This window comes from Crocodylus siamensis, chromosome 4 (assembly GCF_052110815.1).
Source record: "Crocodylus siamensis isolate JL-2025a chromosome 4, ASM5211081v1, whole genome shotgun sequence".
In the NCBI taxonomy this organism is placed as follows: domain Eukaryota; kingdom Metazoa; phylum Chordata; order Crocodylia; family Crocodylidae; genus Crocodylus; species Crocodylus siamensis.
Genome location: NC_143398.1, coordinates 93260556 through 93278705, shown reverse-complemented (window position 1 = coordinate 93278705; position 18150 = coordinate 93260556). Strand labels below are relative to the sequence as shown.

General features: G+C 42.5%; 1 protein-coding gene across 1 annotated transcript in view; it reads right to left on the bottom strand.

Annotated features, from left to right (window-relative positions):
• Positions 1-18150, bottom strand: part of FGD6 (FYVE, RhoGEF and PH domain containing 6) — a 95595-nt gene that overhangs the window by 23918 nt on the left and 53527 nt on the right. The window contains exons 6-11 of the mRNA XM_090042890.1: positions 12176-12327; positions 9536-9692; positions 7744-7831; positions 1486-1536; positions 270-328; positions 78-149 (exon numbers count right to left, since the gene is read on the bottom strand). Coding sequence (XP_089899016.1) covers positions 78-149; positions 270-328; positions 1486-1536; positions 7744-7831; positions 9536-9692; positions 12176-12327 — 579 coding nt within the window. The remainder of the gene's footprint in view (positions 1-77; positions 150-269; positions 329-1485; positions 1537-7743; positions 7832-9535; positions 9693-12175; positions 12328-18150) is intronic.

The following is an 18150-nucleotide window of genomic DNA, read 5'->3' as shown; positions in this document are numbered from 1 at the left end:
TTCTATGCTTTGTACTACCACAGTTTGTACTGCAGTTTCCTTGCTGCTGTCTACTGACTGCTATGTGGGGCACTTACCCTTCCTGGTTGTACAATCTCATGGTGTCCATTTAAACTGTACTGAATCTGCATAAGCTTTTGAAAGTTATCCTACAAGGGGGAAAAAAAACACATGCACAAACAATTAGAACTGTTTTTAAAATTTAATTACAAAATCATTTTGTGATGACATGACTTCAATTAGTCACTTTCCACACACAGGATACTTACTCCTTGTTTCATGATGTCATTAGCATGGTTGGCTACTTCTATGACAACAGCCAAAGCATCTGAAGTATGAAGAAACAATACTTTCGTTATACAGCCTTGTCAGCGGTTCCTCCTTCAAAAATACATTGCTTTTTTTGAATTTCTCTCTAAACTAGTTTTCCAGTTTGCTCCTTTCACACATTTGACAGCTCTGTACATATGCTCCTTTTCACTGCTATATTGTTTAGTCTCCCTGGTTGACATAGCAAGTGGGGAGAGAACAACATTAGTTGACTTGGGAACCTGAAAAGTGTGTACAGAGTTCCAAATTACTTTCAACTCTTTTTTCTTAATGAACCAGTTTTTCCAGACTTGTTATTGATGGAAGACCACCACTGGACCTTTTGTCACTGAAAAAAAAAATTTCCACACAAAACAATCTAAACCTACTTTCCATCTGCTTACTTTAATAAAAAATGTGTGCTCCAATTTATTTCTGCTGCACAGCCAGACAAGTTTGAATGCGAGTTAGGTTCTCAAACACTCTTCTTTATTAAGATCTTATGTCCACGCAACCCTTCTGAAGATGGCAGGATTACAAGGGTGTCAGAGGGACAACACAACTGGGGATTTGCATGAAAATAACCAAGGGACCAATTTAGAGTCTTTACAATCAGTTATGATGCAAACAAAGGAAAAAAATCTTAGATTTCAGATTCTCAATTTTCTAGGGAAAGTGGATTTTATTTGTCAACTTTTAATATTCTCCAAGGGGGACAAACAATTATTTTTCAGATAAACTTGAAACTGAACAGATAACACCTCCATTTACCATACATTAATAGGGATCTACCCAATTTACAGGGGCTGCCCTCCTGCAAATTCATGGACAGAATGGAAGGCCTGGCAGCTATTTCGTGGGCAGAGTGCAGCACCTGCCTCTTACCATGGATTGGTGGAGGGCATGGGGTCACATAACAGCCAAAGAGCAGTGAGGGACAGGGGTGGCAGCCATCTTGCCAACAGCCTTTTTAGTGGTCAGCTGCCATCTTCCCCGCCCCAGCAGGCTCAGAACTGCTGGCTCCCTCTGTTTTTCCCCCCATGGATTTCCTGGGCACTGACCAGATTTCATGGAATCATGAATTCAGCAGGTCCCTATGCATCAAATGCTTAGAAATATTTTTGTTTCCCATATATTAGCAGTCTTTATGTCTTCAATCAAAATAAATACATTTACCTTGAGTATCCCTATAGTCTGCAGATTCCTCTAAAAGATTCTTTAAATAATCTGCATAAAAAATAGAAGGAAAATATATTAGAAACAAATCAAGCAGTACTAGAGAAAGGAGTAAAAGCATACAAATTTTGTTCAAGGAACTTACTTTTTATTAAACACATACTACAAGTAGCCCACACACTAGATTTTTTTTAAATCTCTTCAAATCCAAAAACCCAAGAAATTTTGTAACAGAAAAAACATGTTCTTAGCAGAAGCACAGGTAGTCAATATCTGCACACCACACATCTGCTATTTAAGTCTACTTTGGGGAATCAGGTATAAAAAGCATGAACAAACTATGAAATAAATAATGCATGCTTTCACAAACACAGTTTTCCCCTTTATGATATACTTTGAGGTCATCCAGAATAAGATCAACAAGCAGAAACTGTTCATTAAATAAATGCTGAGTGTAATAACATGCATCTATACCAAATTAGTATATGTGCTGCCGAAGCGAGCACAGAATCATTTACACTCAATTTTATGTGGGTAGATTTTAACAGTTACAAATAACAGTTCAGCTTTCATGTTAGCCTGATTATAATTATTTAACAGTATTTGACAACAACAGTTATGGTATGCTTAAGTTTTTTTTCAGTAAAAGGAAAAATAAAAAGAAACATGCTACAATTTTGTACTTTGTTCATTAGTGAGAAAAATCAGTACTTAACCACTAGGTGGCAGACTTGATCAACAGCATATTTGTAGCTTGGAGGTTTACAATCTTCTTTCCTGAAAGACCATCCAATCTGCAGTGCTGTTGGAGGGTCTTAGGATGGCACGTTTCATGCAGCACATGCTGGCCCTAGCCCCACCTGCTGCATGTGATGCACAGAGTCTATATGCAAGGATGCAAGCTGCGCACTGTAGAAGGGCTAGAGCTAGCACAAGACTGGCCCTGCACACCAGATCTATGGCTAGTCCAGATCAGGCACACGGTTCACCCCCATGTGCTATAACTGCTCTAGTTGGGCCAGAGGAATAGCCATATTTTATGAGATTTGGCACTCTCCCAATGTTCTTTTACTATTGTGCCTATCATGACACCAAACTTTCTCTCCCCCAGAATGGGGATTTACTTCTTCACCTTGAAGAAAACCTTTTCTGTACCAAAGATTAAGAAATTGTCAACTAAATCTAGTGTTCTTAAAAACAAATTTAAACAACTGCATGCACAAATGTTGAATGGGGAATGACTGGCTTGGCTATGAGGGGGCTACATACAGTGAGTTTCAGGGTAGCTACAGCCCCCACTGTAGCCCCCTCCCAGCAGTGCTATGCTACCCCCCACCATACCTGGCCCAGGCTCTGCTGGGAACAGGCCCTGGATCTATACGGCGTGGACTGGGGCCAGGGTAGTTCCCACTGGAGCCTGGGCCAGGCAGGGGGTGGGGGTGGGTGGGTGTACCACTGGGAGGGAGCTACAGCTACCTTGAATTTGCTGTAACCCCCTTATAGCCCCCTGCAGTACCACCACCTGCCCTGTGCCCTGCTTGGGCGGCCAAGGCTTCATGAGGAACAGCTTGGCCCCAGCCTGCCCCACCCAGCACAGATCCAGGGCCCACAAGCCTTCCTGTGCCCTCCTGGACAAGTGACAGCAGCAGTGTTGGAAGCCACTGGATGAGTCGCTGGACCAGCCACCTCCCCCTTCACCCGTACCTCCCAAATGAGCCCTTCTCTATCCCAAACCCCCAGAAGAGCTGTGGCTTCATCCCCAATCCCTCCCTGACTTGGCAGGGCTTGCCCCTGCCCCAGCCCCTGCCTGCCTCCCTCACGGTGTATTGATGAAATCTACATTTATAGCTTGCAACTTATGAGCCTATGTAAAGAATTTAAAAATGATGCAAATAATTACTTCAGTGCAAGTAGTATTGTCTCTAGCCTTGGGGTGATGTAACATTTCAGCAAGACATTTACAAAAACAATATAGTAAGATAAATAGACGATCTATGCAGAAGAGAAGCAACAGCGTCTACCATAACCAACATGCTCCCTTCCCTGTTCTGTATGCTGGACAGTTGAAGCATGGACTATGAAAGGGTTAGCACATGGAGAAGAGAAAGTTCATTCTGGTATACCACCAATGCAGTGAATCATGACTGCAATTTTATAATCCTCTGCCTCTTCCTCAGGCTTTGTGACTACAAGGTATAAATCGAAGCTTCTGTTCCCATCACGTCCCATTTTCCCCAAGACTTCCAGTAAAGGCTAATGCTGGTGGAGATTTGAAATGTTCCATTTTTTTTTCTTTGAATGAACGCTGTAACTGCCTTAAATCAAGACGAGCCCATGATCTCCCATGAGATCCCAGACCTGCTTTGGCTAAAACTGGCAACAGACATTTTTGACCTACAGGGACAGTCTTATTTGATCATAGTCAACTATTACTCCAAGTACTCTGAAGTTTTGCACCTGCCAGACAAAACAGCTGGCATGGCAGTAGCCAAAATGAAGTCTGTGTCTGTATACCTAAAGAGGTTGTTTGTGATCATGTGCCATTTGCAAGTCACAGGATGAAACAATTGTGCCTGACTGGGGCATAACCGTCACCCATTCTAGCCCAGGTTACCCACAATCCAATGGTCAGGCTGAACGCACAGTTCAGACGATTAAATCAATGTTTAAGAAGACTTTGCAAGATGGCTCTGATCTATATCTGGCTTTACTCAATCTGGGGAACATGCCCACTACCAGTCTTGAGTATGCTCCAGCACAGCTTCTGATGGGGAGACTTTTGCGCATTACCCTCCCTGCTACAACAGCAGTACTAACTCCTAAACTACTGTCAAATGCCACCCACAAGTTGCGGAAACTTCAAAGGCGCCAAAAGGAGCACTATGACCGCATGGCTGCATTCTTGCCACCTCTACAAGAGGGGGAGAAAGTAATGATGCAAACAAGTACAGGTTGGACACCAGCATCCGTCATGACAAAAAGGGATGAACCGTGCTCCTATGTAACAACAACCCTGAGCACTAATGTCTACGGGAGGAACAGGGACACTGAAGAAAGGATTACTCATCAGTACCAGCAGAACATGTCAATGTACCTCAAGAGATGGCAGCAAAACAAACTTCAGAAGAAGAACCAGACCACCATGAGCAAGAGTTTCATCAGATTCCACAGAGTCCACCAGTACCCACGTAAACTAAGTATGGACATGTGATGAGACTGCCTGTGAAGTACAAGAACTATATAATGGGATAGCGGTAAAGGCTAAACCCCACTGATGAGCCAAGTGCTAGCAACCTTTGGCTCCATGATCCTGAAACGTTTTGTGTTAAAGTAGCACCTGATGAACATCCAATTATTTAAAAGAGAGCTCCCAGAGTAAAGAAGGGAGATGTGGTATATGGAATGTACCTTTAAGGGGCCAGCAGTGGGATGATCCAGTCTCTCCCCCTGATGCCCTGTGGGTGTTGTTTGTGGTGATGGGTAGTTGTAGTGCTTCCCTGCATGATGGGAGCATGCGAGTTGCTGAATCCTGTTCTTAATAAAGATAAAGCTGTTTACCACCCCATCAGTCTCTGCTGAATGGTGACTCGAGGACAGAACCCCAAAGGCATAGAGGTGTGAGTGAGTACCCTATCCCTGGAACCCAATGGCATAGAGCAAACATTATATCCATGAGATGTAATGGAGGATCCATGTAGTTTGACAGGAATTCCACTAAACTGCTTCTCTCCTCTGCTGATCTACAAGCCCACTTGCTTTTGCTACTGACAGCTCAGAAGTAACAAACAGCATCTCCAAGCAGCAGCAAACTATCACTGCTGCAAGTATATGTATCATATGAAATGTGTCATAGATACAAGGCTAGCCTACTGAAACAGATCACATCCAAGAGGAAATTAGTAGTTGACAGAGCCCTGGCATCTACCGTTGAACTGATGTATTTTCTCCCCCTCTTTCTACTCTTCAGTTCTCCCACATTCCTTGCTAATTCATTTGCAGAACAGGAAAAGTTTCCATTGGCTTTGTCCGCAGCAGATTAATTTATCACTGAAGTTACCTACATTCTTGTTCTCTTGCTGCCCTACCCATTTTGATGCTGGATCCAAATGCTTTGCATGTATTTTGAAGACTCAGCAGTGCAGACCTGTCAAGACTTCCCAATATTAGGCAGAAGGTACTTTAAGTTGATTGAGCAAATGGACTATTGAGATAAAGAGGGAAGAAGGCGGTGGTCTCATGTTACCAAAGATAATATAATGCAATGTGAAAAGGCACTGTAGACTGAGCAATAGTAAGGAAGGTATGTACCTTGAGGAGCTATTTCACTGCTATTTCCCACTACTATATATATAGATACACAGTGCGTATGCAGGAAATAGCAGTGAAACGGCTCAAGGATACACGCACACAGACACACCCACCCCCGCACAGAAGCAATTCTTATTTTTTGTACTTTTCACCCCTCCCACAGAACAAAAAAAATTCTGTTTAGAAACCAAACTCCCAGTCTCACAATGCAAAGCATGAACTAGTGGCCACTTAAGATGGCTCAGAGTCACTAAAGTCTGCCTGCACAGATTCAATTAATGGACTGGAATCTTACACAGAACACAGATATCTTACATGAAATCTCCCTGCAATCCATAAACATCAGTAATTAGGAACACTTTTTTTCCCACCCCCACTCAGCTATAACATCTTTCAACTGCAGTCCCTGGCAAGGCCTTTTCCCTGCGCTGCTTTTGGCTCCATCTTTTTAATTAGGCATTGGACTATTTTAGAAACAAGGGCCTCTCCAATGAGGTTGGAATTAATAGCTGTCTCCCTGCTGTGCTTTCAGTAAGTGTCCTTTTAAAGTAAAGGAAAGGAAAACAAATCACAAAGCTTTTTATAGTCTGACTTTATCTTGTAAGAGACATGCATATTACCCCTACCAAATAATTCATTTTTATACAGGTTCCATCCCTGTCCCCCCAGTTCCCTGTAAACTTTTAAGGTAGTTGACAATAAAAGATTTTTTTTTAAAGTCGCCTAGTGACTGCAAAGTAACACTTCAATGTGTTGCATAAAGCAGCATCACTAATATAAGCACTGTGGGGGAAATAGCAGTTAGCTGCTACAGAGCCAGAATTGGGTCATGGAGCATTTTATTTTTGTGCTTACTAAATAACCATAGGTTATTTTTAAAAATTCTCAGCAAGTAGTAGTAGCTTTAAAAACAGAAGCCTAAATATTTAGAAGTCAAGAGAATTATATATTTGTGACTGTGTACTTTATAAAGGAAAATAATACTGACTAGCTATTTCCATCACTATTTTCAGCCTACAGAAGGAGAAATAGAGGCCCCAGCATGATTTGGAGGCAGCAATTTTCCCAATGTCATGCAACAGGGCAACAGCAGAACCAAGAAAAGAACCCAGGTCTTCTGAAACCTAGTTCAGTCCAGGCAGCACTGCTTCTGTAAGAAGTCTATTACATGGATCAAAAGTTTTGTCTTATAATGCAAATTTAAGTTTATACCCCCTGTTGCTTCCCAGCTGTGGCATCCATGTGGGGGCAGCAAGGATGCAGCTTCCATCTGCCTAGCCCCAGCACAGGTCCCCACTGGCTGGAAGCTGCACCTGCATTCCTGATAAGGAGTGGGGGACTGGGAAAAGCAGCAGTGGTGGAGGTACAACTTCCAGATGCCTGGTGCCAGCCCAGATAAAGGGATTGCTGACATGTGACAGAAGCCACCCTAGCCTACATCAGACTAGAGATGGGCTGTCAGAGCCTGAGACTTGAAAAGGTTGCCAGACACTGCTTTAGATGCAAAACATTTTTTTTAAATAAGACTAACTTCAGAAATAAAACCAGAACTAAAATTTAGTATTTGGATCAGCCCTTCCTTTAAAAGGAAAAATATTTTATATTGAGTTGTCATTACTTCTTTTCTTCCTCATTTTTTAAAGTTCTTCCCTTGACAACCTCAACAAATGGATTCCACAGCTGTGGACACAGAACAAATCACCACAAGCTTGAGATGTGCAAGATGTCTTGTTAGAAAACACACTCCCCATTACTGACTGAAAACAGCAGTACATTTCTTAACGCTCCCAGCATTAATGTATAAAACTTGTAAATGCACAGCACATTAAGAAAGCTTCATACACCAGTAGTTAAATGCACGTTCTTTGCAGAGAGTTGCAATTGCCTGAGTATCAGTTTTCTGGGACATGTGAAAACTTGCTTTTAAACTTGTAAACAGCTCAGCTGTACCTGTCAATAGCAGCCTGTACTGGGGAATCCTTTGAACTGGCTTGAGGAGATAGTGCTTGAGTGCTAGACTAGCACAGCGAGGGCTCATCTGAAAGATAAACACACATAAACAACAACAATCTCCCAACTGTGAGCAAAAGATTCCCTGTTGGCAAATGAAATACATCCCCTAATTACTGATTGATTCTATGAGCTGCAGTGGCACACTTTGTGCTATCCTAACTTAATTTTACAGAAGAACACAGATGTCTGCTATACCAGGGTAAGGTTAATCTTTCAGATGTGTTATCAGCACTGCAATTCTAATCACTCCCCCACATGGAAGAAAACATGAAAAAACCAGTCATATGCCATAAAATTAGGAAGACAGAAGTATATATTGTATGCATGAATTCAACATATTTTCATTTCTTTTAAAAGGAAAAGAATATGATAACTCTCCTTAGCAATAAGAGAGATCAGACAACCAACAGTAAAGGCATCAGTGAGACAGGCTCATTTATGATCAGTTGTTAACAACTGGGTGGATCAGAGAAAGACTGCAGTGTTCTTTACAGAAGTTTGTGATGAAAAGCACAAAGACAACAAAAGTAAACATTTTTAGAGTCATGCTCCAACAGGTTTAATTGCCACCTTGGTTTCATCTAAAGATAATGCTACCTGTATCAGCAAAAGCCACCTTCATTAAGAAGATATATTTTATCATTTTGCTATTTTAGGTCTTGGGTTTTTTTGTCCTGCCTCTTGCCTCGCTGGTCTAACTTCAACCTGCTTCTCCACTTACAATAAGTAGCCTATCTAACCTTGTGTGCACATATACAAACAAAACAGAAGCCATTCAATATGATGCATGTATGAAGTGGGCATATATCTGTGAGCACATGTATGCAGAGCAACAGGTCCTATGTGGTTTCATGGTTAAATTACTGCACTTCTGCTTGGAAAGACAAAAGCATTGTGTTGATCTGAGCAGTTCCTTACATGTCCATTTCAACAATACTTTCATGATGGAATTAGGTTGGTCATCTTGGCAAAGACAAGTGTTCTCTGATGTTTATTCTAGATCATGGGTTGTCAACTGGGGCTACACGTACCCCTAGGGGTACTTGACAAGGCCCTAGGGGGTACGCACAGACAGGTGGGGACACAGCACCATCCTGCACTGCCATGCAGGCACCACCCACCTGGCCAATGGGGAAGGGAAAGCTCGCATGCAGCAGCTGCCACCACTCCGCATCCAGCCATGCACTATCCCCCACTCTGTGTCTGACTGCCAGTGGTACACTGATCCATGTCCAGCCACCAGCGGTACACTGATCCAAAAAGGTTGAAAACCCCTGTTCTAGATCATGCATTTAGAGCTTATGTATCTTCTTTGATCTGTTGTAAGGGGATTAAGTAAGAGCCTGGCACTGGTTCATGATGACAATCTGTTTCTGCATGACTATGGCATCTGCTAGGTTTAAATAAGTACAACATTTTACCCAGTCTTGAAGTGTTATGAGTGACTAGTTATTTTGTTTACCCGCCTTTATTTTTTCTTTTTTTAGCAACAGTTGAGTCTTCTGAAAAACCAAGATCCTTTACTGCATCTCAACTTGGGCATGCAAAATCACTAGCTGCTCTTGGAAAACTAGATCCAATACTTAAATACATTCCAGCTCCCCCTCCCACCACTCATTCTCAACTGGAACCTAGAAACAAAGAAGAAATACCAAGTCAAAAGATAATCCTTGCAGTCTTACAAAAGGTCACTAGGACTAAACAGCCACAAGAACAGATTAAAAGATACCTCAAAATCTTTAACAGCAGCAGCAAAACTAGGGTTCCTCTTGCATTGTTCATCTAGCAATGCAATGTTCTTATCAAATTCTTTGATGTAAGTTGAATACATTTTCAAGTAGGGTCCTTTTTTCACAAATATATCAGCAATTCTCTGATGAGCAATCCTAGAAATAAAAACTGAGCAATGAAAACACTACAAATAGATTTTTCCTCAAAGCCTTATCTACAGCAAAACATTAATATCTCACTTTAATCTACTGTGATTAATGACCTGAGGGGCAAAGCGACCCAATGTTTAAGGACCTTTCCTGGAAGTCTTCCTGTGTCACCTACAGCTGGGGCTGGCAACCTTTCACACATTGCAGGCCAGTACACTCCAGTGTTGGTCCAACATGGTCCACATGGCTTCAGTGGCACATGAGCAGTAAGAAGGCTTTCCCTGTGCCATGGACAAGGCCAGGTAACTGGGAGGTGTGCCTACACTGCCGCCACTTCTTCCAGCCCTCTGCTCCCTTGATGCAACATGAGTCCAGCTTCTAGTTCATGTGGAGCTACACTGGGACCAGGCATCTGCAAACTGAGTCCACACTGCCATGCTTCTTCCCATCTCTGGCTGTGGCACAAGCCCAGGTGGAAGCTGCCTGGCCCCAATACAGCTTCCCACTGGCTAGAAGCTGTACCCACACTGCAATTTCTAGAGTGGGGAAGAAGCGGCAGTACCATAAGCAGAACTAGAAACTATGCGTCTGGGATCAGATTTTTAAAATGTAGTTAAGGATCCTTATGCTTTAAGGATGCTTAAAATGAGGCCTAAGTCATAGGTGCCTTGTGGGATTTTTAAGAGCACCTAAACACTAAGTTGAATCTATTCAAATCAGTTAGTGCCCAAGCCCTTAAGAAAATCCACCAAGGACTTTTATTTACATCTTTATGTAACCCAGTACACCCTTAAAAATCATGAAGGTCTCGCCTGTATGCTTGCCTCAATTTTCTCATTTGTATCAGTGGAAAGGAATGTATGAGACCAAGATCCTAGTTCATACTTTTCTTGGAGCAGAGCTTAGAAGCAAAGACTCCACTGGTGCCAAGGAGGTAGTTACTGTCAAATAAAAGGGTCTCAAACTGAAAGTGTTTGGTTTCATGACTGTTCCCATGGGAGTGATGGTGTCATCACTTTGATGCCAAAGACCGCATGTTCAGTTTCTCCTGGGAGTCACTGCTCTCCCAGGAGAAACAATGAGAATTCAGATGTTCAAGCTTTCTCCCAGAGGAAAAAACAGCTCCGAAAGAAAAATAACCTAGGAACAACTACGGTTTAAATCACTCCCAGGACAGTTTATTTTAGGGCAGCAAATGTACATGCTGTGGCTTCTTTCAGTAGAGAATACAGTCCTCCAGCATCGCACCCTAGGAAACAGTGCATCACTCATAGGGAGCAGAGCACCTCCTTCAAAATCCCCACATCGTGCTGCAGGGATAGACAGGCTGTCCATGGGCAGTCTGGGTCAGCCAATCAGGGCTGTCCTATGCACTGCTACCATCCATTGCTTAAGCAGACAAAGGGAATCTGCAGAGTGTGCTGAGATGTGTACACTAGGCCTGCCACACTCCACACCCCTACACCCCACTTCACAGGACAGTGGCAGCACTGCAAGTTCTCTGCTCTTCAGGGCCACAGCATTTGACTGTCTGTACATGCAGCTGTGGGTAAGTTTTTCTACTAGGAGAACAAACCTGGGAAAATCCTCCCAAATTATATGAAGGTATATAAACAGCCAAAGAGAGTCCTCCTATTGGAACTGGAAGGGATTCAATCACTGCTAAACATACAGCAACAGCAACATGGAACTCAGCTCAGGCAGACCAAGCATTTGCTGGGTTCTTAGGCAGATTTTACAGTCCATGCTAAACACCATAGCTATTATCCACATCCAAGTGATATAGCTTAAGGCTGAATCAGATGAGTCTTAATGGGCTATGGTTACTGCAATGTAGACCTAACCATACTAGCTCAATATTGGATTTGCTGCAGAGCTGGAATAAACTGCTTATCTCATGGGCCACAGATTAATTGCTCATGGGTCACATATGGGCTGCAGGCAGCCAGCTGGACAGCCCTGGGGTAACTTACATATGCATGTCATTTTTGTTGCCAAGTTCTTTGCTGCTTTATTTTTTAAATGAGAGTAGTATTAATGGATTGATGCTTTGCTTTAAAGAGTAGAAAAGGAACAGAATTTTCAAGGGAATATACATCTATAAAAGAACTTAGTTAGGTTGCTAAAATTTCACTCAATGAAGGTCAATGAAGTTTGAGCACTTGGCACTTAAAACAGACCTTTTTGTGGGGGGAGGGGGGGAAGGATGCTAAATACAGATCCATGGGCCTAATTTTAGGCTCCTATTTTTGAAATTTTAGCTTTAGTCCGTAATGTGGTTATACAAGCAGGGAGATGTGTGCATGTGTGCACATGTAATACCCCCAAGTACCAAATAAACCTTTTAATACACATTGCCTCCATTCAAAAATCAGTTCTGGAGTCAAAAAAGTCATATAAAATACAAAACATTTGTGACTATGCTAAGATTTGCTTATCTCCCATAAATATTAAAATTAAAGAACATTGCATTCCTCATTAATAGTTACCAGTGAGACAGTCTCTCTTCCAATTCTCTTAAAAGATCCCGATTGAGTTCATACAGCTGAGGTAGGTAGTAAAGGATCTGATTCAGGATCCTGTCCTCAATTACTGGTTTTCCAGATTGCCTGGAGGCATGTGCCACTGCGTCTCGGAAATCCTGTTACAGCACAAAGATGATAGAAAACTCCTGTTAGAGGCTGGCTTTCAAGCAACAACAGCATTTCTTTGCAGTGCTTCCTATTACAGAAGTCAGGATGATACTATCTGCCTTATACTACTATGTGGCTTTAATTTAACTCAACCTCATGGGATATCCTTAAGCCCTTTCAGTTTGATACTAGAACTTTACATTCTCATCCCTTGTGTATGCTTATACAGAAGTCACATTTAAAATACAGGCTTAAATAAAATAGTGCAGACACTATATACAAGAAAGGCACAAGATAATTATTAGTATTAAGGGGCATGTCTACATGTTAGTTAACGCACTTTTACTAATGCACATTAAACTTATCAGCTCCATAGTGAGGTACTAGAAAAAGGCACATTGGCCTATTTTAATCCACATTAGCGAAAGAGCACTTTGTGACACTTAATGTGTATTAAAATAGGCTAGTACACATTAAAGCCCATGTGTAGATGCACTCATTATATACCAACTACTAATATTTAGTATTTAACAAGTCTTTCAGAGTATTAAGTAATTTCATGTCAAGGTTACAGCTAATACCATTTTCTGTAAGGGATAATATTATACCAGCTGACAAAAGGATGATAGAATATTTTTTAACTGAGTTGTTTATGAAAACAGGCACATTTTGAATTCAATATAGCAAAAATATTGCTTAGGGACATTAAAAAAATCTATTAGAGCAAAATGTAGTCTCATAAAACTACTGCACATCTAGTCTCCCATTTACAGCAATTTGTTTATACGTGTCAGTTTACTATAAGTAACTGAGAACCCTGGAGCTATCAGATTATTTTTTATTATAAAAAACATTTTACACTCATATTAGCTTACTTGAGAAAGTCTCCACTGTCTCAACCAAGAGTTGGTACACCTTCTGTGTTAAAATAAACTCCTGATTGGAGGGAGCATCGTATTTATTAGTCCTCTCAAAAAAATGGAGGAAAATCATGGCTCTGTTAAAGCAGGAGTTTTGGCTTCATTGGGGGAAGGATTTTACTGATGAGAAATACCATTAGCTAGATATGTTTTCCACCACTTACAAACAAAATTTCAGGGATCTTTAAGACCACTGAAATGCTGGTATACCTTCCTTGAATAGCTGTATATAAAACATGAGCTAAAGCAGGGGTAGGCAATGTTTTTGGCTGGAGTGCTGAAAAAAATGCAATGTCTACCTTGCAAGGTGCCAGAGTGCTGGCATGCCAGAAAAACAAGACCAGGGCAGGGGTTACATGGCAGGACGCACTGCATATCAATATAGCTAATAATAAATGGGGTTTTTTTGTTTGTTTTTACAGTAACCTTTGTTCTGGTGTATTTTTCTGGTTAAGCATGTTGTGATAGGAGAGAAAAAAGAAAAAGGAGACAGAAAAAAGAGGTGAAGAAAAAGAAAAAGGAGAGAAAAAAAGAAATAGATAAAAGGAGAGAAAAAAAGAAGAGGAGAAAAAGAAAGGAGGGAGAGAAAGAATAAAGAAAAAAGAAAGAAGAGAAAAAAGAAAAGAAAAAAGAGGTGACGAGAAAAAAAGAGACAAAGAGGGGAGAGAAAAAAAGGAGAGAAAAGAAAAAGAAAAAAGGAGAGAAAAATAAAAAGAGGAGAGAGAAGCAAAGAAAAGAAAGAGAGAGAAAGGGAAAGAGAAAGAAAAGAGAAAAAAGGATGAAGAGAGTATATCCCTCGCCACCTACGACTCCCAACGCTACCAGCTGTGGCTCAGGCCTGCTGGTCCAGGGCAGTGTCCGGTAGAGGCAGTGACATCCCAGAAGCAGCCACTAGGGTCAGGGCACTTAGGCCTCCCCAATGGTCCTGGAGCAGGGGGAGCCTGGGTCCAGGGCTTGGGCAGACAGATGCCCCATCCCACCTGGGTGAGGGCAGCACCAGGGTGCTGAGTGCCAGGGCTGGGTGCTCAGGGCAGGGTCTGGGTGGCAAAGGGAGAAGCAGGTGCAAGGGGAGGCACTGTAGGTAGGCCAGCCCTGCCAGGCCCTTGACAAGGTGGCAGCTGGAGGAGAGCAGGGGCCAGGTGGGAAGCAGGGGCTCCCCCGGGGCTCTGCAGACTTGGGCCACGGCAGGTGGGCAGGCAGGGGCACCCAGCAGCACCTAAGATGGGGCATGGCCCACACAGCTCTGTGGGGATGGGCCGCAGCTGCCCTGCCTGTGAGGAGATGCTGCCTGGCCAGGGCAGTTTGCCAGGCTCAGGGGGCTCCCAGCTTGGCCTACCTGCATACTAGGCACAGCACAGCTGGGGCAGAGTCCACCCCCCAGGTGCAAGAGCTAGGCCACAGGAGCCTTCTGTGTCCCTGGAACAGCTGCTGCAGGCAACGCTTGGGGCCAAGCTGGCCAGAAGCCTCCAGCATAGCAGCCCTCCACAGCATCTGCCTGGGCCCTGGCCTCACCCTCCCACAGCTCCCCTCCAGGGGCTGGGTGGGCTGGAGGGCACAGCCCAGGGACAGGGGGTGGGGTCAGCAGAACACAGGTCAGCATCCCTGACCCTGCCCGAGTTCTCCTAACTCCACCCATATATAAAAAACAAATTTCCTCGTACACCACCAGGCATGCCGAGGAAGAATGTCTGTGCACCGCTAATTGGCATGCATGCCACGGATTCCCTATCCCCGAGCTAAACTGATGTTTAAAATGACAAGAAGTAAAAGCTGTCAAGAAAGCAGCAGCCTCTATGGCAGTAATTATATATATTTTTAGATGAGGCAGCCCTCCATAACTTTTATGGACTTGAGTAGCACCCTATTTCAGAAACTAAATTATTTATTATATGGCTGGCTTACCTACTTGGAGGGACTGGGAAGGAGGCAGAGCAGCTAGCAGGGATGAGCCTGCACTGCGGTGAGGGGTGGGGAGAAAGGAGTAGAGGTAGTGGTGAAGGAGGACGAGGTGGCAGCAGCACTAGGCCTTGCAAGGCTTATAGATGCAAGCTGCATCTCTTCATTAATACAGACCACATCACTAGACCAAACAACAAGGGTTATAAATATCCGAAGTTCATTCACCTGCACTTCTACCAATGTCATATGTCAGTGAGGGCCAACCTACTTGGCAGGCATGCCACAAATTAGCCCTGCACCTTCCTTATGGGTCACACCAATTCCCTTCCACTGCTTGACTTGCTGCTTTGCCTTCTGCTCCCTGCCCTATCTGCTACTGTGCTTCCTCCCCGATCTGCCACATACTAAGGCTGCCCTGGCCACTTATAGTACCTGTACTGCAGGTTGGCCACCCCTGATATATATGTGCTTATGATTCCCCTCTGCTGCCTACATTGGACAGTCAGGCCAATCTATACATGGATAAATGAATGAATGAACACTGATCGGACACCAGTTGCAGAAAGGCACACAAGTCTCTGGCAAAACGGTTTATCCTCGCTGGATAGTCCATTGCTGACCTCAGAGGAGCTGTTCTAAAACAAAAAAACTTTAAAAACCAACTTGAATGCACAATAGTGAAACAAGAAATCATTTGCAGACTGCATTGTTTTTATTAAGTATGGTCTTGACTACGGGACTATGGATTTTATGGGACTACAGATTTTTATCCCAATAGCTGGATATGTTTTTATGACCCCTTTGTCTGTATGAGTGTATTACTTTGCCTCTCCCAGGACTGACCCCCTCTTCCTTCCCTCCCTCCCCTCTCTTTTATGGTCAAATCACTCTCTCTCTTTGATAAAACTTCTCTGTGCGTGTCATTTCACCGCATCTGATGAAGTAAGCTCAGGCTCATAAAATGTTATGAATCTCTGCTTTAATTAGTCTGTAAGGTGCATTTCTACCCCGTCACCTTCTGGAAGGAAAGAGCCTACATTTACTCCTCACTAGAGCCTGTACTTATCTTGCTTATCTCCTCTTCTAGGTGGTACCCTTCAAAGGCTGTTATGGCACCCCAGGGTACTGCAGCACCCTGGCTGAGATTCGCTGCTCTATGGCCTCCCCAAACAGGAGCCAAGTGCTTTTGGAGGAAAGGAGAATATGCCTGACAGCCATCTTTATGGCTACATCAGTCTAGCACCCTTCTCTAGGACCCAGCTCCCATTTTTTTGGGCTTATCCACCTAATTTCTGATCCTTTCATCATCTCCCAGCAACAGCCGTATAAAAACTCTGGCACACAGCATACTTTCTTGCCTTGACCTAATTCTGTGGTCACTGGGGTAACAAACTCTGAAATGGGGTATGGATGCAGCAAAAAAAACCTGCAGGTGTTTTTTGAGGTCAGTGAATGGGGGAAGGAAATAAGTTGAGAACTACTGTGCTAGTGTTGAAAACAGATGGCCTTATTCACATGGAAATGTTTCATTTTACATCTTCTGCGCAGACTAGTGACACAGTCTAACTACCAGCTGCATCTTATCGGGTTTCCTGACCCCAGGGAATTGCTTACACTGAAATGAGACATGGAATTACAATGACTAAAAACTTCAAATGAGGAATCCTGAAGAGTTTCAGAGAAAATGCATTATGTTTAGTACCAATAACTGCAACACTTAACATAAAAAAATAGACAGTACTATTTTAACTCACACATACTCTACCATAGGAATAATACATGCTTGATATATGCTTTTTTTTTAAGCTTAGCTGATAAATGCTCCTTTTTTAGCTTGGCCAACAGAACAAGTTTTTTCACTTCCCACAAATATACCTTGTGTCTTAGGACAAAAAAGAATTTTTAAATCAGGCACAGAACAAAAAAGCTAGTTTGTATACAATGTAATCAGCAGACTAGGTTCTTCCCTGACAAGACAATGGAAGAGGAACAGAGTCAGACTTATCCAGCAGTTAAGACAGAAGTTTTAATTGTGGTTAAAGACCATTTATATCCCTTACTAGTATAACATGCAAAGCTTGTGGGGTAGGGGATCTCAGTATTCTGCACAGGCCTGATCTAGACTCCCTTAAATATAATGGGCTCTGGATCATGCATCATGTGATGTAAAATAAATCATGAAGAGGCAAGTGTATTTTTCTGTGATACCTTTTACTGAACCAATTGTATAGTTGGAAAAGATGTGGGACAAGCTTTGGATGCTCTTCTTCAGGGAACCTTGCATATACAAGCTTGTTCTAATATCTCTCCGTCACCTACACACTGGTCCAGTAAAAGATATCACAAAAAATCCTTTCCTCTTGCACACTTCCTTTAACATCATGGCAACAACAACACTCCAACTCAGCCCATCAAGATATCCAACCATCAGTCCCCCTCCATGACTAAGTAAACTGACAGCACCACAGAAAGAAAACAAGAGAAAATAAAATAAAAATGAAGCCTGCAAACAATGCAGAACCAGATTGCTAATCAAACAAATAAAGATGTAAAGTTTCAACAACATCCCCCACAATGATCTAATAACCATTATTAGTAATGTGCAGGTGTTATAATATGCATATTATAATGTATTTATGACCTAGCACTTGCACACTAGTTCAGTTTGAATTTAGCTTAAGTTTGCAGGCATAAAATCTGTGCCCGACGGCTGAATAGGATGAGAAAAACAGGAAAGTTAAAAGGGTGAGAAGAATGTGGTTACTGGATCTGTTGTCAGAACCATTTATCCAACAAGCACCAATTTGTTAACATTATGTACATGTGCACAGAGCCTGGAAAAATGTGAAGCTTCCTTTCCAAAACAATGGAAGTTATTCAGGACAAAGACAATTTTTCATTTAACTAAAGCATTAATTCAGGAATAAGAGAAAAAGTAACTGGATGTGTTAGCTCATTTCCTTCTAAATTAATCTGCACATTATTCAAAGAAAAGCAGGCACAACTTTCACA